This window comes from Haplochromis burtoni, unplaced genomic scaffold (genome assembly GCF_018398535.1).
Source record: "Haplochromis burtoni strain Fernald_Lab_line unplaced genomic scaffold, NCSU_Asbu1 Contig_39, whole genome shotgun sequence".
Taxonomy (NCBI): Eukaryota; Metazoa; Chordata; class Actinopteri; order Cichliformes; family Cichlidae; genus Haplochromis; species Haplochromis burtoni.
Window position 1 is genome coordinate 901,362 of NW_024582400.1, and position 24,962 is coordinate 926,323.

Sequence of the window (24,962 nt, forward strand, 5' to 3'; positions counted from 1 at the left end):
CTCAAAATGCTGTTTTTGGTGTGTGCGTGAACATGCCAAAGTTTCTTAAGAGGGCTTATTTTTTTTAAGTATGCTTCTTTTTAATTACCAGGAGTTTCAGTTTCACTCAGAGGCGACCATATTTGGGCAAGAGGGCGGTTCACTTTCCTCTGATTAGGACAATGTTTACCATAAACTCATGAGGAAAGCATTTACTGAGGTCACAGATTAAGAGAAAAGCAGTGTTTTTTTCATCATAGACTTCTATGCAATCAGACTTACAGAGGAGTCGCCCCCTGCTGGCCATTGGAAGAATGCAGGTTAAAGGTACTGTTTATCATTACCCTACTAACCTTTTCACCACCAGGGGCCAGCATTTTGCCACTACTGAGTGTTTCAGATGTGTGCTCCTTTAAACTTTTAATATTTCTTTTCAGCTACTCCACATTTACTAAAGAGGGTCTGCGGTTATAAATAAGGATGTGTTCTTAATGAGTTACTTGTTATGGACCGGCCAAACAGGTCACTGTGCTCCCTGAACTGAATTCTGATCCACTTTTGGAAGTAAAAATATCAAACCAAGTGATACGATTTGGTAATCCATCCATCCATCCATTCGCTACCGCTTATCCTTTTCAGGGTCGCGGGGGGTGCTGGAGCCAATCCCAGCTGTCATAGGGCGAGAGGCGGGGTACACCCTGGACAGGTCGCCAGTCTGTCGCAGGGCTAACACACAAGGACAGACAACCATTCATACTCACATTCACTCACAGATTCACACCTAGTGGCAATTTGGATTATCCAATTAACCTATCCCCACAAACCAAATTGTGGGGACGATTTGGTAATGAAAGTGTTAAAAAGTCAAAATCGACTGCACTATAGTACCCAAGCTTAAATTAATTTTTGGATAAACAGTATCTTAGCGCAGTGATTCCAAAAGTGTAGGCCGGGACTCCCTGTTGGGTGGTGAAGATTTGGTGGGGCCCATGGGTTTTTGGGGTTTTTAAGTGGGCTGGTGAAGGATATAAAAGTGGCAGCATTCATCTCTACTATTTTTTTGTTGTTCTTGTTCTTTTATGTTTTTATTTAAATGAAAGAACCAAAGTGAGTTGCTCTGGTGCTGACCCCGTGACTCATCGCACTGCCTTGTGGTTCTGAGTGGTATTGCATGAAATTGCAGCCTTGCCCTTTTTTAACAACAGTTGATATCGCTTCAACGCACCACATGGAAGCTGTTACCTTGAACTAATTTTAGAACCTTTTAAACTATTTTCAAACATTGCAATAAACAATAAGAACCTTTCAAAAATAATAGTAAAAATTTTATTTAATTTTAAAGGTCAGCAGTATTTCAGGCGCAACAAGTAACGGAGGCATTGTGATATACTTTGAGTATTATGGCTGACAATAAGCTCAAGTTTTGGGCCAACATCAGTTTTTTTTTCAAGGGAATTCAGCAAGTCTCTGGCAAATGGGCAGACGATCAGTTATAATAGTGAAGTCCCAGGACCATCCCACAGATGCAGGCATACCTTTCACGATCAGGTTCAAACCGGATTTGGACGACATTGATCACAGAACTCGCCACACAATAGAGTTCAAAAAAATAAAGTTTAATGTTTATGTGCTGTATAACAAATAAAATATATTAGTGTTTAAAAAACAGGTGCATAACTAGGTGAAGCCTAATCTATCACTTTACAATAAACAGTGAGGAGAAGGGTGATCAGTGAGACGGCAGCTCAGACATGCGACAGTCACGCCAACAAGGCCAGTGTTTGAGCCGATCGGGCTGGGAAAAAACAAAACAAAACAAAAAATTCCCAAGCGATATATATATGTATATATGTATATAATTTTTTTTTTACAAGCCCAAGTCTTTGCTAGTTAAAACAAAACCACCTCATGGAGTTTTTGTGAAAGGAGAATGATGTCTTTAAATACAAACATGGTGCTCTGTGCACTAAAAGCGAGACAACACAAACATTTCCCACCCTGATGACAGACATACAGTTACTGAGCACAAAAAAGATGAATCCATATAAATGCAAATAGACTTATTACTTACATAAATATTGCATTGGCCTGTCGTTACGCCGAGTGAGACTAAAACTATCTGTAGAGGGGGGCAGGGTAAGAGTCTGACCAAAAACTGTCTGGACGTCATCATCATCATCATCTCGGACCAAACAGACATATTTACACAATGTGGCGAACACGTAAAAACACAGCGAACACTTAATTGTTATGTATCTACCTCTAAACAGCAAAAACACATTTGAAATATGCACCGATGGCCATCACAGGTGGATTAAACACTGTTAAGAGCTAAGGCTAACAACATTATCATCATGTAAAGCATGTTTTTTATATACCAGACACGTTCACGTGGTTGTATTTTTTTTCCTCAGTGACACTTAAAAGATTTCTTTTTCTTTGTTTTTAAATGTTTTTGCTCTACATACATAAACATTGTATTGACACCAAAATCTACAGCAGAGTTACACTCGACAAAGGAAAAACCCTGGTTTGAGAGATTAGGCTAGCACTATTTGTTATCACGGTACTATTTACAGACCCAGGCTGCTGCTCCACGCACAGCAGCGGCAAACAGGAGTTTTCCTTCCCCCCCAGCTGCTGTTGAAATTAAAATAAAAAAACAAAACCTGCAAACCTGCAAGATTTTAATTCTGTCTTCAGAAAATTTTTCCTTAACCCATGGGGCTGCTGGGAGCTTGTTGGATCTGTTCTAAAAAACCTCACAGGCATCTTTTTATTCCTGAAATACTCCCTGTTTGCAGATGCGTGGTTTTGGTTCAACAGCAGTGTTTTGCTAAATTACAAAGTGAAATGAACCAATTAGCTCGGCCTCTGGCATGCCAGCCCAGCCATTCTGCCAAGACGGATGACAGAGGTCCCCTGGTGCTACTCCACAACAGCTCTTGTACATCCTCTTTTTAAATTACCTCCCATCCCATAAATATACACAAGACAAGAGCGAGGCAGGGAGGATTAATCCCACCTCGCCAGTTTCCCTATTTGAAGTGAACGATAAAAAAATGAAAAACACAATAAAAAAATAGGAACTGCTACAGGGGCTGTATCTTAACTCAGTCTCCCTACAGTACTTACACCTTTGTTTCAAGTTACAGTATGCAGACACCTACGTTAGGATTGGGAGAGTGACGGAGGCTCAGAAGATGACACAAGCTAAACGCAGCTAAAATAAAAAAAATAAATACATTTAAAAAAAAAAAAAGCTTCTTGTTATTCTAAAAAGTTAGGCTTTGCTTCTAAAGTCATGAAAAAAATCTAACTTTATCACTTTTATCTTAAAATGCTACTTTAACATATTTTACAATAAAAAATTTTTACGTTTTCATGTTTGGTCATTTTTAGACTTTAGAAGGTTTATGGATGTCTTGTTAGCTTCTGTTTAGTATTACACTGATTTAGAGACACCCTGTATGTGTGTTGCTTTGAGCTAAATGCTAGTATTAGCAACTAAAGTGGTCACAGTGACATTAAGCCACCATCTTGCTAAAAAGCACTAAATACAAAAGCAGCTGAACGTGATGGGAAGGAACTAAGTGTAATTTATGTCATGAACAACAAAAACGTTTGTCTCAAAATTTGTGCTTCTTTATCTCCTTGTTATAGAGCTTTTTTTGACTTTATTCAGACTGCAAATGTCAAGAGATAAAATCTCTTCAGCATGACCTGGGTCTAACCCAGGGTTTCATTCCAGGAGGATGTGCCTAAAGCACTTTACCTAGAAGTCCAAGAGCTATCCAGGTCAAATGAACCAGCTCAATTCGCTTTTTTCGCTACTCTGAGCTCCCCCCAATTGATTGAGCTCCTTTGGCCCTCACCAGAACATAGGTGAGGGCAGGAACATAGATCTGCCGGCTGAATAGAAGCGTGGTGTTTCTTCTTTTTTTCTTCTCTTGTTGCTAGTCAGACTTTCTAAAAACTAAACTGCAAATGTCAAAAAAATTAACTAGCTGTGTAGATGTGCCCCCTTATTCATCTTCTGGGGAGTATGAATGTCTAAATTTGATGCTAGTCCAGAGATATTGACCAAAGTAGGTAACTGACTGACTCACTGAAATTCCGATTCCTACATATACTGAATAAAATACTCAGACACGACACATAAAATATTTAGCTATTTATCCTGAGTTTTGGCACAGATGTCATCGCCTTTAAATATTACTTTTATAAAGCGTTAACAACAATGAGGTGAGATTAGCCCAAAATTAGCTTTTGAAAGTCTACTTAAATCCCTCATTTTAAGGAACCTCCAAATGGGGTGTGGCCCTGTTTGGAATAATCAAATTTCACAAGTTTTTATTTTCCAAATTCTGAACAGATTTGAGCTAGCAGCCTGAACAAGGCCTGAGATTCGTCCTCTGGGGACCACGAATGTCTTTTCCAATTCATTTAGACTATAGAAAGTTTTCAAAAACGTGGTTGTTAAATATTTAATAAATAAATGCCAAATCTGATAACGTTCTCTTTCAGATTTGGGAAATATAAAGTGTTATCAAGAAGCTAAACTTACAGCACCATGGCAAAAGTTTTCCAGAAATTAGCTTTCCCCCCATCTTTGAATCTACGCGTGAGTTAAGATTCAGCCCCAGCATCACAGCCTGCACTCTGGCTGTCCAAAAAAAGCAGGAAAACCAACACCAAGGCAGAGGTAAAGAGGACACGAATGTCTGCAACAGATTACTCTTAAATTACAGGTACATCTAATGTGTACAACTAATCAACAGACAAAGACCAGAGAGCACTGAAGAACTTCTCAAAATGCTCTTTAGGTGCTTTGGCAGATACCTTTGAAAACAAAGAAACAAACATACTAAATCAAAGAAAAATAAATGCTATTCATGAGGCAACATTGGTTGTTAAGGCTCTACTGTGTCTGTGCTTGCTTAGTATCTATTGATGGATAGTAACTGCATACTGTCAAGTGTGAGTAGAATGAAGTGGGGCGGGGTACTAAGGGGGGGGGGGGGTCAAATGGTGAGGCGGGAGGCACTATGTGGAGTCTTCAGGCTCTGACTTGATGGTCTTCTTCTCTGCGTTCGTGGACGCCCGCTGTGACGTTCCATTTTCTGAAGGAAAAAGGAGAATGTCATCAGCAAAGAGCTTTATAATAACAAACAAGTCCTGCAGAGCAGTTACTGTAAAACACTTTTGTTGTATGTATCCTTCCATGAGCTTAAATCTTGTCCAAAGTGTCTTTGAGCAAGGCACAGCCTTTTAACTTCCTGCTCATTTGAAAAATCATTACATTTTTTGTATGAATATCATTTCAGGTTAGTCGCCATCACTAACCTATTGCTGGTGTTTTGGTCTCATCTGTGTTGCTGTTGTTGCTGTTGATGTGGTTGTGATGGCGCTTCAGTTCATTGGCTAGCTGCTTGCCCAGTGGGAGGTCGCCTTCCTGCATGTTCTGACTTACCACCCGCAAGTTTATTGGTCGTTCATCTGGAAAAGGTAAAAAATAAAGGCAAAAACAGTTAGCTTTCCCAATCAGTTTCTCAAAGAAAAGTGAGCTAAAGAACCTTTAAAGTACCTTAAACTGTTTTTTATAACTGCCCTCTTCGCCACTATTTTCACCAGGAATTTCAGGGAATAACAACCAATAGTGACATAAAAAATATTCAGTAAGCAACAGCCCAGTACAAAATGAAAATTTCACCTACTATCTCTGAGATTAAGCTAAAGTAAATCCACTGGGATAGAAGTCAACATCAGCCCAGATGTTTGATGTAACACCAGCTTTGTTTTACATGTTCAATATTCCCAGTGGCAACAAAATGAGTGTGTTTGTGTGTGTGTTAAGCTGCTGATCCCTCATGTTTGCCTTTTATTCGCCCCGAGAGACAAAAAAGAAACAAAGACGGAGGAGAAAAGGGTGGATGAGGGGAAGCTGTGACAGTATTTTCCACCACATTCGACTGCTCGTGCCCAATGCAGCTGTTATTTAGTTGTTTATATGCACATTAGCCTCCTGTCTTGGGATTGTTTTGCTGATATTTTATCATGTATAAGGTATGAATTTTACACACAATAAAAAGAAATGTGACATTAGAGCCAGATGACTTTGTCATTTTTGTAGCTATTTGCTAATAGTGCAGCTTTCAATCACACAACATGTGCTGTACTAAAAGATATGGCCTTTCATATATTTCCTGCTTTCTAAAGTTTCCATGCACTTTTTCCAAAAAAGGAGATAGAGTTCTGTTTTTGGGATAAAATTATTCAATTAAGCTGAAATAGATATAAAGGTCCTTTTCTTTTCTTTGGAGGGTAGACGAGCTTTAATAAGAAGAAGGTAAGCGAGGCATCGTAAAGATTTACTTCTGTCTGAGCCTGTTCAGCTGGACTTCATATGAAGTGTTTACACTGTCTGTGTAATCTCAGATGACTGTATAAAAAAGGCACTGCATAAACTTAGAGGACAGTGACACTGCAGCTTTTCACTTTCATTTTTAAGGCGGTGTCACACATAGTGTGTAAAATAATACATTTGCTGTTACAACTAACATATTCAGGTTTAAATAGTTTATCCAGAGACATTATAAACAGTGATGTTTGATGTAATCACAGTACATTAGAGTAAACTGTAAGCTACCTGACAGGATCATTAAATGTTCATCATCATAAATCTCCATCTCTGCCTGTCTGATTGTCTTCCTCACTTCTCTGTATGTGTCATTTCTCTCTCTTTTTGTCATGTTTCTTAAAAAAAAGTAAGTCTGACATTTATTTCTTCAGCATGTTGAGGATGTCCGCCTCTCGGCCTGTGACGGCTGTACCCCCTGATCATGAGACCCCAAATTAAATAAGCTGTTAAGAAAATGAATGCATGTTTCCGAAAATGTTTCACAATAAAAGCTTTGTTAAGCAACCAAATGTACTTTATACACTATTTGTACAATGCTGAGTTTGTACAAACAGTGTAATGCAGTGACTCTAACAAAGTCATTTACTAAAATTAACTAATTGATTAATATAACATCACTGCTTGATTACCAAATAAATATGCAGTAGACTGAGGTTAATTATACCCTTATAATGAGGTCTGCTATTATAACATGACATGACATACAGACTTCCTAGTTTTGGTTATTTTAGCTCTGCTAGAAAAAGTATATTTCGCAGACCAGCAGCTGCTCCAAGTGTTGCTTTTAGCCTGACTTTGCAAGGATGCCATGTTTCATCTAATCTTCCAGAAAATCTGCACAATATCTCAAAATATCCAGATGTTTTAGCTCAAACGGTCAGAAGCTGCAGTTATTTTCTTTCTTCTTTTCAAATTAGGTGAAACAGACTTGCCTTATTGGCCATACAAGTCTCCATTGCTCTTATGGAAATTTAAGGAGCTGGGTGCCATTAAATTATTGTGTAGGAAGATGATGAAATTAAAAGAGCTGTAGTCAAATCTCAAATGATGGAAAGCCAGGATGGACGCTGCATGTACCCCATGATTTAATCCTTAAGCCTCTACAGATAAATCAACTGTTTTATTGAAAGCCAACTTTTTAAAAACTATCTCAGCATCCACGCTGTTTAAAATTCCCAGCATTAACACTCAACATTTCTTATTGTTTTTCATTTTAAAAAATGCAAAAGAAGAGGTGCTTCTACTGAGCAGTTTGTTGTTAAATTTCAGGGTTTTATCCCAGTGGAATAAAACATAAAGGGGCAGAGAACGAGAGAATAAAAAGGAAACCTGCAGGAGAAGAAAAATGACAGAAGGGGGGAAGAAGAAGAAAATAAGAAAGGAGAGCAGAGAAGAAGAGGGGGAGGAGAGAGAGAGAGAAGTAAACAGCGAGAGAGAGATAGAGACGCCCCCCTCCAGGCAACTGGCTGGAGGTAAACAGGCGTGGGCGTGATAATTACAGGTGCATTGTGGGATTTGTGGGAACAGCGATATAATGAGCTGTCGGGAGTGGGTGAGGGAGGAAAAGGATAAAAATTAGATGAGGCCCGGAGGAGAAGTAAGATCCTGAATAATGATGCAACCCCCCCCCCCCCCCCCCCCCAACCTCTCTGTTTGAGAAATCGGAGTGGGAGCAAATGGAGATGAAGAAAAAATACAAAATAAAAGGTGACAGCTGCCACGGCAGCCGGGTGTGGAAAATCAGCACCTATAGGTGTTGTTTCCATCCACGCATCCTGTGACATTTATGACATGAAGTATGTCTGCAAATTACTTGGTGCACTCCAAGAATGTCGGCCTCTATTCAGCTTAAAGACCAACAAAGAGCAAAGATTTGGCTCAAAAACAAAACCCCAGCTGGGTGTTTTCTCTTGACTGGACACAAGGGGCAGCAGTGAGTCACTAAAACAAAAACAAAAACAAGAAAAGATGCAAGCCAAAAATGGGATATTTTTTTCTAGACTCAAGATTTTTGATCTCTGCTCATTAATCACAAAAAACTGACTGGGCGCCAGTTTAGCTCAGTGCGTTGAGCGGATGACCACATGCAATATGACTGAGAGCGGCCGGGTTCAACTCCTGAGATGTTTAACAAAAAAAAACGGACTGATTTATAGGAAGGGCAATATTTGGTGATGTGACTAGAAACTTTAAAAATATAAAAAGACGAGACGACAGAAACCCACTTAAACCATTTTTTTGAGTGTTGATTTTGCACAGTTTGTCCACCAGAGGTCCGGTGCAACTTAGGGTAAGCATGTTCTTGGATTGCAACAAACACAACAGCTGATCCATGCAAAGTCGATAAGAGCAAAAACCTGAATATCACATATTAAATCACTACACTGTTATCAGTTTTAAAAATCTGAAAATTAGCCAGGCAACTTTTGTTCAGTTATGTTTCAAAACGAAAATATTAAAATTACCAAGGAAAGACGTGCTGGGTGCTTTCTTTTAACTGGACACAGGGGGCAACATTGAGCCAACTATAACAATCGCGCAGGAATCTAAAAAGACTCGAACACGCCACACAAATATGAGGTTTATGTTTTGCTGAAAACAGATGTGAGTGACTTAACATGTTATTAAACTATTAGTATATTATTAAATTATATTTTTTAGCTCATAGACAGAAAAAATGCCCAGCATAGTCTCCATTTATTGGAGATTATCATACACTAAACATATAAACTACCAAGGAAGCTACAAAGGAAAAAAGCAAGGAAAAAAAAACACTAGGTTTTTTCTCTTGATTAGACACAGGGGGCACCAGTGAGCCAGCAACAACCAACAAAAGATACTAAAAATACTTGAAAAAGCCAAACAAATATAGAGTTTTTAATTTACTGGAAATCAGTTCTGGGTGTTTTTATATTAAAGGTTTGTTTTTGGCTGGATCTTCTTTTAGTGGATGCAGCCATAGATTTAAAAAAAAAAAAGAACATTTCCAGTGAATGGCAAGGGGTAAAAACAATCAGGTCAAAGTTACTTACTCTGAGATTTACTCCTTTTGCTTCCAACTGTGATTAAGACCAACAACAACTAGCAAAAGGTGCTAAAAATACTGCAACAGAGTGGAGATTTATGCTTTTGCGGAAGCCGTCATGGGCAGTTTTGCATAAAAAAAGCTTTTCTTCTGCTAATATGTGACAGAAAAACAGATTTATGGTTTACTGGAAGCGGTTTGGGGCTCTTTTTTTTTAATATTCCTGAGTTTCAGTTTGCTTTCAGAGTTGCATCTAACCTCATTATTCAGTCAGGATCGTCTTTCGCACGTCCTGGGAGATTTATTACTAGATACTAATATGCTTCAAGAGAAATGTTTGGTAAACTTCACAGAAACATTTAAATGCCAGAGTCCTTTAACTTTATGATCACACCTTAAACGTTGGATTGACGGGTTTGGAGTCAAAAGTATTTTCTCCTTGCACAAACCAAAGCGAGGCATCATAAAAATTTTAAGAGACTCCACCTTTTTAAATTCCTTTGTTGTGTAATTTTAATTGTGTTGTTATCGGCTGTACTGACAAGTATGACCTCTTACTGAAGAGGTGTGCCTGTTGCGACCAGAAATGTTTTGATAAGTTCAGGTTTCCGCTGATAAGCATCAAAGACGACGGGATTTCATGAGGGCCGTGGGTGGTTTTTATCTTCATCCCTTTTTAAAATGTAGCCTCTTTTCCATGTCACATTTGAATTCATTCCTTATGTTTTTGTAATAGTACATATCTAACAGTGGGGGTGAAACACGCCTCTGTTAACGGCCGCCCTACCTTGGCTGTCTCTGCTGGCGTCAACGGCTGCGTTTCCGTTGGTGTTCTGTGCATTGTTGAGGTACTTTAAGGCGGCGGGGGGGATCCTCCAGTCCAGAGCCTGGAGTCGTTCCTGGACAGCGGCATCCTGCAGGATCTCCATCTGCCTCGCCAGCAGACGCTCCAATTGCATCTGGTGGACACAAACAAAGAGCAGTCAGATATGAACTGTGGGTAAAAATATCTTCTGCAGTCTCTCGATCAGGGGTCTCCAACTCCAGTCCTCGAGAGCTACTGTCCCTACTCCAACACAGTTGAATCAGATGGTGGAATTACCTCTTCAGCATGCCATCAAGTTTGGCAAAGGCCTGGTAACAAGCTATTCATGTGATTCAGGTGTGTTGGAACAAGGATGCATCTAAAAGCTGCAGGACAGTAGCAATCGAGGATTGAAGTTGGAGACCCCTGTGCTAGATGTTAGAAAATACAAGCTTTCATATGAAGATGTGACTTTCACCTCTCAGTAAGACTGTGATAAATGGATCTGCTGAGACATTATAGGTAGATAAAAAAGTGGATTCTGAGCTTTACTGGTCTTTAACAAGTAAAAATACAAACTAGTACGGTTCAGAGGTGCACGTAAAGACCACCTTGAACGTGAGAACAAACAAATTTAAATCCAGTTCTTGGTTTAAAAATCTTCAAAGAAACTTTTAATCAAGTACCAACCACAATGTGGACTTTGTTCCAATGTTATAAAATAAACAAAAGAGGAATTCAATGCACCTTTAAGAAATAAAGGACATTTTAAGTGCAAATTACTTGTAACTGTTGGATTAGGATTACAAGTAATCTCTAAAACAAAAAAGAAACAGTGTTAAATCCAATAGATTTGGGCCTCATTCTTAAATTTTAGACCTTTCATAATTAAACATAATTAGCCTTTTTACATTTTAAAATATAATCAAAGTATCAGTTTAAGTTTAAATCTTCATTAAAGTAGGAGTTAACGCATAATGGCAGGAATTTTTCACTATAAATTTGACCTTCAGTTATTGCTAATACCAACTACAGAAATAATGACTCAAGTAAATACAGTGACACTCAGACCGTTGGGGAAAAGGTCATGGTCACACACACGGGCGTTTCCAGGATTTTCTCCAGGCACAAAAACCAGTCGGTGGAGGTGGGGAGGCTCCGTGGGAAATAAAAAACAAACCAGTTAAAACTATTTAGTCGTGGATAAACTTACTGCCTTCATAAATGTGCATCAGGAGACATCGCTGCCCTCTAACAATATAGCGGCTCGCCTGAAGCATGAGATTTAACGGCGAGCTAACCCAGTGTTTTAGTTTACTGAGTGGTAGAAGTTAAGAAAACATCTCACACATAGGGAGTCGTGAACAACAGGCAAAATGAACTCATTTATTCTTCTCAACTTAAAAAACTTTTTTTTTGTTGTTGTTGTAAATTTGCTTTCATTGCATATTATTATGTGACTTGACATTTGTAATATTTTGTAAGGAGGACAACACAGATTTTCCTTAAAAAGAGAATCAACACCTACAATCGCTGTAACTTCCACACATGGTTGCTCTGGTATAATTATAGGTGGGCACCAAGGCCACCCCAGCTCCCCCTCTTTAGCTACACCTCTGCATATAATTGCTAAACAAGCTGTGAGAGCACGAAGAAGCATCTGAGGTTAAACCAGTTTTACCTTCATACACAGATTAATTGATACATATGAATAAATCCTTTAAAATCCACCGATTTTTGCTGAATTTTATTCTTTTTGATAAATGCAGTGTCTTAATTTCAAAGTTATTACGTTCTAGTTTCTGATATTGTACTTATTTAACATGCAGGTTAAGTAGAAAAGAGAGAAAACGCTTTCTGAGGGTTTTTTTGCTTCATTTATAATAAATAATACCTAGAGGATGACTATGAAGCACGATGAAGATTTCTAGATCCTTTTTTAATCCTGTCATCCACCCGTGTGAGGGTTCAGACCTGTAAGGTTCAGGGCATGTGCGATATATCTGAACTGCTTTGAGGTTTGACCTAAATCCGAGTGACCTGACTGAGGGTAAACTTTTGCCCCCTGCATCTGCCTCTTGGGTGCGTTAAACCAACCCGGGGAAAGAGCTTGAATTTACAAAGCAGGAAAATGACCTCCTTAAATGAGCTTCAGCGAAGTGAAGTCTGACAAACAACAGCGCAGCGTGGTTGCTGTCAGTCGGCACATCTCTGTCACTTTAAATTACTGCAGGACACGTCCATGCACGGAGAGACAAGCAGCAGTTCAGAGAGGCCTGCCGTGCGAACACAACTGTGAAATCTCTTCTTCTCCTGAATGCTGTTTGTGGAAATCACATCAGCGTGACGGGTGTAACAAACACTGAGTGATCAGCTGGAGTACATATACATTAGGCCACATGTGTTCACACAGGGAGCAGGCGCTGAAATGTTTTCTAATGAGTGATCATAAAGCTGTCCTCCTACACTCCGGCTCTAATTATGAACAGCAGCAGCAGCGGCGTGGAAACCAGTGAAGAGTCTAACTAGGACTGCCTCAAACATCTGGCGACATGGTGAGGAACGACAGTCGTTCCAATAAGACAACTCTGGGCGATCAACCTCAAAAGACATCCAGATGAGGAAAAGAAATACAAAGTGCTGATGTCTGCTCTTAGGAAACAGCCTTTTTGAATGATCACCACTGCAGTAGATTTAGCCACTTTTTTATAAACTCTTTAGGCTTCAAAATAACAGCTGCTTCTCTGGAATTGAGATGGCAAGTGTTTGTTATGGCTACCTGCAGATTTCGTCCAACGGTTTCCTCTCCTTTCGACTTGGCGCACGCCAGTTGCTCCCTCAGCATCTCCTGTCGCATGTGGATGGCCTGCAGCGCCTCCTGGATGTCGAAGAAGTTCTCCTGTTGGTGTGACAGACAAACACGTATACATGTTTTGGGTTTCCATTTTATTGTTTCTTTAAGATTCATTTGAAGGTTCTGGTTGGTTCTCAGAGCCAAGAAGAAATTGAGTTTCTCTCAGTAGTCAAGAAAATATGGTGTTTTAGTATGAAACTACAAATCTCAACCCTGCAACTGACAGCTAACATCTTGGTGAAGTGTCAGTCACACAGGTAGAGTATAATGAAGTCAGTGTATGTGCAGGTAATCCCCATGAGCCGAACTCTTTAAAAGCTGCTCCAAACACACAAATAGTTTTTTCTACTCATGGGTTTTTATGATGTCAGTAAGAGGGAATTCCTTATATGCTCCACCCACCTGCTTTTTAAATCTTCTGTTTGGGAGAGGTAGCCAATCAAAAGAAAGTTGGCTTGAAGGGGGAGGAGCTAAATCAACGAGGCTCAGTATGATATAAAGATGGATTATTTTAAACTGTGATTCATGCAAAGCTACCTTAGGGGAATATTTTCAAAGCACGAAGGTGTTTTTTGAACTGACATCCAATTTGTGGCTGATATTTTTTAAATAACATTTAACGGTTAGTTTTGTTTCACCCTTCACTGAGCACATGAAACTGTATACAGCAGAGCAACAGAGCAGCAGGTCAAAGACAAATTTCTAAGAATTTTTAGAGGTTAAATTTGCACAAAATACACTGACGCTGTTCAAGGCTTGTTCTGGTATTTAAAAATGATAATATTAATGAAAACTCCAGGCAATATAGAGAACATTTTAATAGAAAAGAACAATTAAACAATTAAAATAAGAAAACAATATCATTTCTGGAGGCGGATTTTATTAAAATGAATAAAGTCGCTAAGAAGCGTTTTACTCTGTTATTAATTAGTTTGAACTTATTTTGTCAACATATAAATAATTGCAACTATTTTCTTTCACGTTACAATTTAAAAACTAATTAATAACACACTAATAAAGCTTATTTATTTAAAAGAAGAACTAGTATTGCTGCTATTTCTTGCTACTTATTTTGGTTATTGGGTTTATCAAAGCTTACACAATACAAATTCCTTTGATTTGTTTATTAACAGACTCGGGGGAATTTTTTCTCACTGTGGATTTCTGCAGAAATTCCCCCATCTTTAAGAGATCAGAGTAGTTTTTGTGAGCAGGTGTCGGCTTATCTGCAGCTCCGAGGTCCCAGCCGAGTGTGCGTCCGCCACATGTTTTCGATCAGAGGTCTACACGCTGAGAGGAGCTATTCAAAGACAACTCTCTCAGTCAACTGTGTCAAGAGAGGAGCACTGAGAGTCCTTTGTACTCTATTCAATGGTGATGCTGATTCGCCCTTAATGTTCCTGAAAAAGTCTTGCAGAGGAGCTCCAGCTGGCCACATCTTTACATTTCACACATTGTAAATACTGAAAATTAGCCAGCAAGGCAGTTCCGGTCATCATGTTTTCAAATAAACTGGTGAATTTAATGAATAGGAAACATTTCGTAGGGATTACTTTCTCATTTTAAAATGACTGTTTGGTAGAAGACAACCCCTGAGGGGTCCAGAAACTGTTCAGAAGCTATTCAGGTTGCAATCAGTTAGGACAAAACAAGTTAAAACCTTTTATTCCAACAAAAAAAATGGATCTTTCCTGAATTTCTCATTGCCTCTTCCTGTTAAAGGGTGGTTCTTTCTCCCCACAGTTGCCAAGTGCTACTAATATTGGATTATGTGATAGCTGAGGTTCTTTCTGGTTCTTCTGTAATATTTTAGGGTGTTTAAATTACAGTATGAAGCACCTTTTAAATATTAAAATCATGTCAGATAGTGATTTTTGGATATCAGTAAATTTTAAAATCGAACAAGGAAAACTAATGAACACCATGGAGAGTCTGAGAAGCTTTTTTAGCTTGGAGGAACACTCCAGAGTTAGGACAGTCTCTTGATAGTTTAAAGGAAATAGAGACATCTCAGTAAAGCCCAAAAATATTTGACAAATGTTGAAATCAAGACGCAAATTGAAAAAAATCTGACCATACCTCTGTTTTAATTCTTTTAGGTGACGGCTCGTCTCGGTCTCCACAGCGAGACCTGCAGAGAAAAGTCATAATGCACACATGTCAGTTCCATTGCAACCACTGACATCCAGTTTTTATGCCGAGAATTCGCTGAGCTGACAATTTACCTGGGGAAAGCTTTTTAAAAATGAAAGCATCACAAACGCCAAGAAATGTGAACACGTGATTCATGATGGGCTTAGACAGATGGTCACATGTGTAGTCCAAACACTGTTGGCTCATTTTAGCTTTAAAACCAAACAACTTAAATCTGAAGTCGGCTTCAGTAAGGAAAAGGGGCTCTTACTTGCTGGTGCGGTAGGTGTATTTGTAGGTGACCTCCCTGGAAATCTGCCGGGCGAGTCCGAACAGCTCGTCGCGGCGTGTCAACAGAGCCATGTCCCTCATGCAGAGCTGTGCCGCCGCTTCGTTCACCGTCAGCTGTGGGACACACACGTACAGATAAATCAGGTTACACAGGAAGACCCCCACAGGACAACATTAACCAGAAAAATATGCGTTCACCCACTTCGTGAAGCGTCAGGTGCTTGCCGTCCCTCCTCTTGGAGTCAAAGCGTCCATAGATGGCGCTGTACTTCCGGATCTCCTCCTCCCTTCGCGGATCATCATCGCTCATTTCAAAGATGTGTCCGATCATCTTTCCTAGCTTCTTGTTGTTCTTCAGCTGCTCTTTCACCTCAGCCAGGTCCGCCTTTGGGAGGCCAGGCGCCATTCTGTCCACACACTCCATGACCGACTGGACAGCGGCTGCGTCCAGAGCTTCTAAAGCCTCTCTGGGCGAAGATGGGGAGCCGAGGTCTGACGGAGACAGGCTGTGCTCGCTATCATTGCTGTGGCCCGACCAGAACCTCACCTCGCTGCTGCCCTGCAGTGGTGATCCGGCCGACACTTTGTCCCTTGCCACGTCCAGCTTCCCCGGGTCAGAGCAGGCGGCGGCGATGGCTTTGGGCATCTTGACGCTGGCGGTACTGGCGCGGTCCTGAGCGCTGAGCAGCGTGGGTGAGCCCTCGGGCAGTTTGTACACGGGGATGCTGCACACGGGCAGCGAGGTGAGGGGCTGGTTAAAGATGGCGGGGTTGGTGACCCAGTCTCGCAGTGCCTTCTGCAGGCGGCGCACGTGCAGTGGCTTGCTGGCCATGCCGACGAGGGCCATGATCTCCAAGAACTCCTCCTCGCCGGCCTCGCAGAGCTGCTGCACGTCGTCACCGCCCTGCTGGATGAAGGCCTCGTAGTAGTAGAGCAAGTTTGCCCGCTGCAGGATCCTGTAGAGCTGCAGCTCACCCAGGGTTCTCGGCAACACCGCTGCCATACCTAAGAGACGACAAACAGAAGGCCAAAGGTCACTCAGGCACTAAGCTAAGCTAACAAACAGTCACACATGAGATATTGATCTGAAAAAAAAAAAAAATACCACGATTGGATGAACAGTTATTATAACCTATTAATATAGTGGGAAGATGAATGTGTGGAGGGCCAAAAGTGCCAAATCCACCCCCCACCTCCAAATTGAAGGTGCCAGATAAATATTGCAAAACTAATAACGATTGAGGCATTGATCCAAATAATAATAAATAAATATCAGCAATTAAATATGTTATTTGTGATGATTTTTATACTGTATTATTTACATATTATTACTAATTGGTTCAGTTGTACGGAGGACTGACACTGTCAAAATTAAAAAGAAATAAATAAAAAGAAATAAAAAACAATAGAAAAACAAATAGTGAAAAATAATATATAAACAGAGGCATTAATACAAATCAATATATTTTCTTTCTTTGTTTTTTCTGGTGAAATTTAGTTATAAAAGTGCCACCATTTAGATTATACTCTGTAAAATGTGTGGGTATAATAAGCTAAAGCTACACCCTGCAATTTTACAGTCAATAATTTGTGTTTTTTTTTCTGCTTTATTTGTTTGTTTAATTTTTTAAAAGCATTCTCCAATTGTTGTTGAAAACTGTAAATAACCACTGAAATACAATCCCCCCATTTATTTTTACTTTTGGCAATTTTAGACTTCCGTACCAGGAAACAATCTTCCTTAATCTTAATCTTCCATAAGATAACAATAACAGATTGTGGTAGTTCTCTAAGATCGAGTCGTTGAAACGCTTCAGATGTAGAAATGTCAAATCAGTCACGTTCTGACTGAAATCCTCCTGCTGAGTGCCAAATGGTGAGAAACACCAATTTGCCCTTTAAGGAGAAAACAGAAAGGGGGAAAAATGATGCGCTCACATGACACTAACTCAGTGCTTTGTTAAGATCATCAACAGTCAATCTCAACAAAGCAGGAACATGTGAATTTCTCTCAATGAGCAGACACTAAAACTGAAAAGAGAGCATGAGGACTTTTGACCTTGGAGACAAAAAACGGAAGTCAAGTTTTTCACTTGAATCTTCACAGCTGAAGAATGTGAAGATGAAAAAAAGAAATGTAAAAATAAATATGCAGTTTTTACTGTTTTCACTGGAGGCTCCATTGCTCATCTGAATTAGCTGCTGTGAGCTGACATGGAGACACATTTCTAAGAACAATGCACAGGAATTATATTTGGACTGCACTTGTTATCCTTGGCATGTGCAGGGTTCCTGTTTATCAGGAGTCCACAGGTGCGTGGATAGGTGAAATCTGCCTCCACTTTTCCGCCAGAAACCACAAACAGCTTTCGCTTTGCCCTGCTTTAACTAACCTACGTCGATCCAAGTGTCTCAAATAAAGAAGTAAACGTTAAAACCAAAGAAAAGGGCAGAAATGAAGTGAAATAATAATTATGAACAACAGTAGTCCAGTAAAACTACTAAAACCTACAACTGAAATTTACTTACTAAACATCCAAAACACAATCAAAAAACAAGGTAAAATCATAATTAACAGCAGATGCGGGTGCGTAGGCAGCTCATTTAGTGTTTTTTTTCCAAATATCGTTGAGCTTCTGTGCCATATTTTGCTTGAATGAACATTATTATTGGTTTTAGTTGATAGCACTGCATCAACCCAATCCTGGCTTCTCTATATTCGATCCCTGTGTGGTTTACAATTAAAATTCAGGGAGACATCACTGAAATGTTGGCTGTTTTCAGCCTCTGATCCTCCGGTGAGTCCTTCTCCTGCTCCAAAGTGGAGACTTGAATCTACAGACCAATGCACGAGCAGATAACTCTTGTATGTAGCATTCATACAACACATGTAGATAGATGGAAATCTTTACTGGAACACGTGTAAGATTTAACTCCAGTGCGTGGAGGAAATTTGAACTTGATCAAATGAGTGTGGAGAAAACACGGTGCACATGTTGGTGATCATACCTGGATATGGTCTAGCATACTAATAAAACAGACACATCACAGGTAGGTTGCTACAACCTGCCCATCCAGCATACAATATCTGCACTGAGAAGGTACAAGAAATATATACGTTGCAACAAAGTATTTATTGCATTGCATTATTTATTGCAATTACAATCCTGTCAACAATTACAATCCTGTCATGCCCTTTGCGTTCTTGTGTATACACATATATACACACAACAGTGGTTTGTTTTCTCTGTCTGAAAGCTATAAATCACATGGATATAGCTTTAAAAACTGGGAAAACAGGAATTGTGCACACAACTGTGTAAGTGTTATAACACATTTTTACAGGGCTGTTTAAGTAACGTTGTTATTTTACTGTCAGTTTACTGTCTTTTTAATTTTACTGTTATTTTAATCTTTTATTGTTATTTATTACAGACATTTTAAGTTCTTGTTTTGTAGTTTTTATTTTAAAAAAAACAACTTTTTCTTAACTTTAGTTGTTTTTTCTATTCTAATTTGCCCTCTGAGCTCGCCTGCCAAAGCACTTTGCAAACTCTGTTCTCAAACTTGTTAAACTTGTACAAAAAATGTCATTTTTAAATTGCTGCTTTAGCTCTAAATGTGGGTCTACAAACATCTGTGAATCCCTGTGAATAAACGTCTTCTGCGGGCCCACTCGCCGTCCTTTGAGGACGACGCTCGCTTGGCCTTTAATTTTAAAGAAATGATTGAATCTCGTCACTTGCCATCTCAAACTGAGAGAAAACAGGAGAGAAGCTCAGAAACTGGCTTGTTTTTCGACTCTCCCTGTGTGCATGTGAGGCTCTGCGGAGGCCTACAGCTAACAGAGGAGTGGCAGTCAGCGAGCCTGGGTTACTGGGAGGACCACATGCCTCTCTCCACCCCTGCAGGATGTGTAGGTGGTGGGCTCGCCTCGCCCAGAATAGGCTCTGAGAGCCTCAGCCCAGGGAGCCAGGGAGCCAGGCAGGCAGGCGTCGAGTGAGCAGGGAGAAAGACAAAAGCTGCCTAAGACAGAAAACTGAAACCATCCTCTTTAAAATACGTGGATTTATTCAGTCTACACAGATATCAGAGATCACTGGCACTCAAGGTGACCTCCAGAAGAGCTCCTCTAACTCAGTTTCCTTCTATAAAAACGAGTTTTAGGCAAACAACCCAATAAATGGAAAAAAAAAATAATTTTTAAAAAAACGGAATCAGACAACTTTTGAAACTTCCACTCCACGTCCTTATCTTCAACTCACAAATTCTGTTTAGAATAACAACTTTTGTAGCATCTACACAAATGACCAACTGAATAATAACAGTGTCCCTCAGCAAACCTGTAAACATGTCTAGACTAGAGGAAAGATGCCTCCTTTTTTTTCTTGTTTCTTCCAGCTGCAAACAGGTCAACGTGCTTTCTGATTGTAGAAATCTCTCCATTTAACCAAAAAATAAAAATAGTCTTTCCTGGAGTGACGGTTGGAAAAGGAGGAACGATTACGGGCGGTAATAACAGGTAATTTAAGTTCACAGGTCTGCATCACATTCACTATAAAACTTTTAAAAAATGTGGATATAACGTGTGATGTGAAACTCGAGAAAGGCTTGTTGTTTCCTGAGCACAACTTCTCAGTGCGCTCGCTTTCCATTTATGTCACCTCAAGAGTTTACGTTAGCCTTTCCTTACAACTACGGTGGCTTTAACAGAAAGTAATGACGCGGCAAAAAACAATCACTGTGTCAAAGCAAGAGTAAAATTTCACATGAAAACGTGACTGTTTCCAGTCTTTCAATGACAAAAGGTTTGTTTATTTAAGCTCAATGTGAACAAAATGTGACAAAAACTGAAACTAAATGAAGCTCGAGTTCACAAAGAACTCTTGAGCTTTTGTTTTAGCGCTTACACAAGCTTCTTATCTTATGAAAACAGCAAAAATGACTGATCTTAATGATTTGGTTCATTTATGATTCAAAACATCCTGATTTGGCAGCTTGCACACAACATTTGATTTAATTCTTGGAATAAGGATGTTTTTTTCTTTCTTGAAATGTTATTATTTAGTACTCTGAGAAAAGGTGCAATAAAAACCTGAGATTTTTAGAGTAATTTGGCTCATTCAACTCTGAACCTGCAGACGCTTCAGAGCTTTTGCTCGTCTGCGTGTGAATCTGTAGGCGAGGGATTTTTGCTTCTGGAAGTTTTCTGGTTTCCGCCTGTATTCTGAGTTCTATTAAAACTGGATTTGGCTGCAAACAGGTGAACAGTCTGTGAGCACAAACTCAGTCTCAAAATCATCCTACTATCAGGTTATTATTAGCTTCTTTAAAAAGCCTTTATAGATTGGGGATCTTGAATAGAAACCCTGAAAAAACTGCCCGCTGCTCCCAGAAACAAGTTGGCAGACTGTCCGATGGGCACTACTTAAAACAAACAAACAAAAGAGTTTGGTTTTACACATTACTTTCCATTTTTATCTTGTAACATCTACCAGGTCACCCAGGTCACCCATCTAGGGATAGTGTTCAGTGAGCCTTCACCTCTTTTATGAAATATTTGCCTTTCTGGAAAACAGAAAATCCTCTTTGACTGAAAGGTAACAACATCCAATTTCTTTACCCAAAACAAAACCCAACCTTAATCGTAGACTAGTCTCTGAAGTTATTCATTCCCAGTTGCTGCTTTTCTGTCTTCTTTTCTGTCTTATTTGGAAATGTGCCATCGGTTAACTAGGCTAAACTAGCTTACATCCTGATCCTGAACACAAAGCCGAAAACCAGCCCAAAGAGCACTTTAGCGATTCTACGAATGAAGGAGGTACAAGCAGAAAAGGGCGGCTACGATGCTGCGTGCTGTACTTTTGAAAATAAAGCTCTGGCTGCTTGGTTCGGGAGTTCGTCTAGGGAAAACGGCATGCTCGACAGCTTTTTTTCTATCTGCCTCTCATGCAGATAACTGAGGAACTTACCATAACTGTTTGATTAGTAACTGTAATGTGGTTACAGTTGTGTAGCACTGCCCACTTGGCCTAAAGCAAAGCTTTCTGAGGAGCAAATTCTCACCATGTGACTGTGACCAACCAATCAGGCATTAGGCCAGAAGAAGCACTGTAGCAACATCCCGCTGTCCGCATGTGATTTGCTGATACATGTACCAGTTTATTCATGTGTTTTTTAGTAAATGTCGGCCTCTCTGTTCTGTTCAAGACTTTTTCAAATTGATTAACCTGAAACCATGCAGCAACTCATTAATGATGACCCTGCGGTTGCAAATGGATAATCTCAGACATGCTCTAGGCTATGAACTGGGAATTTACCAATTTGACCCTTGTCCTACATCTATCTGTGCTTATATTAGCCTAACCATACCTCTGTAGCCACCCACCAGGTAGAACAAAAAAACCCTAACCCTGAAAACATTGCTGGTATTTAGCTTTCTGTGTTTGTTTGCATGCATGGACGTTAAACTTTAATGTGCGCCCGGTTAAAAAAGCCTCACTGCTCATTTAACTCTGAATGTTCCAGTGTTTGTTAATTTCAGTTCAAGTCAATTTTAAAGCCAAATCACACCAACAGTTGTAAGGTAAAGACCCTACAATAACGGAGAGAAACTCCAAGAATCGGACAACTCCCTATGAGCAATCACTTGGCGACAGTGGGGAGGAAAAACTCCCTTTTAACAGGGAGAAACCTAAGGGATTCCTCCTGAAGGAGCGTTTTTACCCAGAAATGGCTAGCAACATCAGATTTATTAGGGGCTGTCTCGAGTTTTGAGGGCTTTACTAAAAAAACATTGTCCAGGCTTGCATTATTTTTGCAACACGCCACACTCATTTGTTCCCATGGGTTCCCCCCTTTTTTGCATTTAAAATAATTTACTTCACAAGCATATAGGCTGAGCTGCTCTCATGTGTTGAGGTCATTTTGTTGAGTAAAGGTCTCCCTGTGTTTGGCTAACCTATTTCATGGGCTCACTTACTTCTGAAAATAGCCTCTATTTGCATGTCTACGTATTTCTGATATGATCATTATGTTTCTGGGATAGAATGAACCCACATTTTGAGCCTTTAGAATTGACCCCATTAACCCCCACATACACATGCTTTTTTTCTCTAAATGTTGGTTTAGGAAATGGAATATTTGAGGATAAACTCATTATTGTTATTATTTTTCAGGTCCACTGTTAAGCATGTTGCACACCCCACATAACTAACATATAAATTAAGTTTCATTTTCTGATGAACACGAACGCCTCTCCTATCATTTTAGCATTAATGATAAAACCACTCATCCTCCTTCAGATGCTCAGGAGGCACTCGCCAGCCTAAGACGGGTATTTACCACCATCTTAGCCCCACAGATGCTTCATTGTTAGACTGATAGGTTGGAAAAAGTGGCAAAAAACAAATAACATTGACTGTGAAAAGACCCAACCCTGCTAGATCATCATATACTCAGGTGTTTTACTCATCTGTTCCTTGGCATTAAACTGCTGTGACTTAAATGCAGCAAAAGCTGTAAAAGTTGAACAGTATAGGATGATTTCTTTGGGGTTTTCTCGGTGATGTAAGATAGTAAAATGAATACGAAGCGTGCCTTCTTTCAGAAAAAAGAGAATAACCACCAGATGAACTAACAATGAAATGATTAGAGGAGTTTTCTTGTTCAATAAGTGTTTTCAGCAGCAGAAGGTTATCTGTCCCTCTACACTGCTGTGTGCCTACAAATAGAAACACTGAATTCATTCACTCCACTTCAGTTCCACTTGTTGTCAATTCTTTCAACCATCTGCACAAACACTCCCAGCCATCTTACTCTAGTTTCATCACAGCAGGCGTATGTGTGTGTGTGCGTCTGTGTGCGCGAGGATGATGAATGCGTGTGTGTGAATGGCAGAATCTTAAGTGAAGTCCTGCTCCACAAAAGCGAGTTTTGCCAGTTGGATCTTTTCACCTGGAGAAACGAGGCGTGCGCTGCCACAATGGCACACACACACACAACACATGTACACGCATTCATGATGAGTGGATTTCCAGGTGAAGTGCCACGCAGAAGCAGCAGTCCTCCCTCAGCGAGCTGAGAAATCCTTTGATTTCACTGTGATTCAGGAGGAAATTCCCAGAACTACTGTTTGATATCATCACCCGAGCGGCCTGGAAACCATCAGCTCATCTGCCAGACTGTCTGGGATGTTACTCCAACCCTTTGTGAAAAAAGAGCCACTCAAACCCGGCATTCGCTCCAGTGATGAAGCAGCTAAAAACGGCACAAAATGACGCACAATACATCGGAGATCCTCTCGCTCTTTCCTCAAATATTCCTGTAGCAACTTGTCCGTTGACACTCTCGTGACACTCTCCGCAAACCCACCCACCCTGCATAGGATGCTAGAAATTTGGATATAAATGTTTATTTAGAGGCATTCCCATCCCGTTTTTAAAAAAATAAATAAACGGTTTCTAATGGACTGGCGCTTTGGTTTGTGTTTACCTCCCGCTCATGTGGATATTATTATCCCTACAGTGTTATAACACAGGCAGATAGTTTTGCTACAGCGCGTAAAAATGACTTTAGAGCTGTTTTTACGTCCCCTCGTAGAATTTTTAAGCTGACTTTAAAGCACATGCAGTAATGTCTGCAAGCATTTCCAAGAAAATAAAAAATAAAAATCATAAAATGTGTCTTTGCAAAACATTTCCAATCACCATTATTATTATTAGCAGCAGCAGCAGCAGGTTACATGCACGGTCACCGTCTTTAATTGAGCCTACCTGGTGAGTTTTTGCCCCCCTCTGGTCCGCCCTGGTCCGGTTCCTCGTCTTCCCTTTCTTCTTCTCCTCCTCCTTCTTCTTCTTTTCACACTACCCCTCCTGAGTGTCAATTTGCGCACAAAGAAACCCGCAAAGGAGAGGTCCCGCAGCAGCAGCGAAGTGCGTAAAATTCAAAAGAGAGGAAAAAAAATCTAAATTCAAAAGACGAATAAAGACAAGAATTATCTCCAAGGCGCACACAGACAAAAAGAAGCGCGCCTGCTTGTGTTTGCGTGCTCAGACTGAGCCACTCTCCTCTCCTCTCTGTTTCTGGAAACTTTTCTCTCTCGACTGCCGTTAAGAGAAAGGAGGGGAAAAAACCGCAGAATATGAGTAAAAAAGCCGCTGACCTTCGTGCGTCTTTCGGTGCGTCTTCTTCCTCCTCCAAAGTGTGTGTGAGTGAGTGTGTGTGAGTGTGTGTGTATGTGCGAGGATGATGAATGCGTGTGTGTGTGAGTGTATGTGAGTGAGTGTTTGAGTCCTCTCCCAGCGTCTCTCCACTCCCCCTTCCGCACCGTCAAGTCAGACGCGGTAGTGCGATCCTGCGCTTCCGCCTGCGTTTACGCAAAAAAAAAAAAAATTAAAACACAAGGTACTGGGTGAAGGTGCGGGCGCACTTCTGAATGGAGGAAAAGTGGGCG

At 40.2% G+C, this 24,962-nt stretch overlaps 1 protein-coding gene across 2 annotated transcripts; it reads right to left on the reverse strand.

Annotated features, from left to right (window-relative positions):
* Positions 1-1,574: 1,574 nt before the first annotated feature.
* Positions 1,575-24,842, reverse strand: nab1b (NGFI-A binding protein 1b (EGR1 binding protein 1)). 2 transcript variants are annotated; one of them, XM_014332896.2, is made up of 9 exons: positions 24,672-24,842; positions 24,283-24,381; positions 15,711-16,513; positions 15,489-15,622; positions 15,164-15,215; positions 13,010-13,129; positions 10,213-10,384; positions 5,326-5,478; positions 1,575-5,102 (listed from the first exon to the last, which is right to left on the reverse strand). In XM_014332896.2, the coding sequence occupies exons 3-9, from the start codon at positions 16,509-16,511 to the stop codon at positions 5,026-5,028; spliced, it is 1,509 nt and encodes a 502-aa protein (XP_014188382.1). In that variant the 5' UTR covers positions 16,512-16,513; positions 24,283-24,381; positions 24,672-24,842; the 3' UTR covers positions 1,575-5,025. The 2 variants fall into 2 exon arrangements, with proteins under 2 accessions (XP_014188382.1, XP_042075806.1); XM_042219872.1 differs by having other exon boundaries at positions 24,283-24,842.
* Positions 24,843-24,962: the final 120 nt, after the last annotated feature.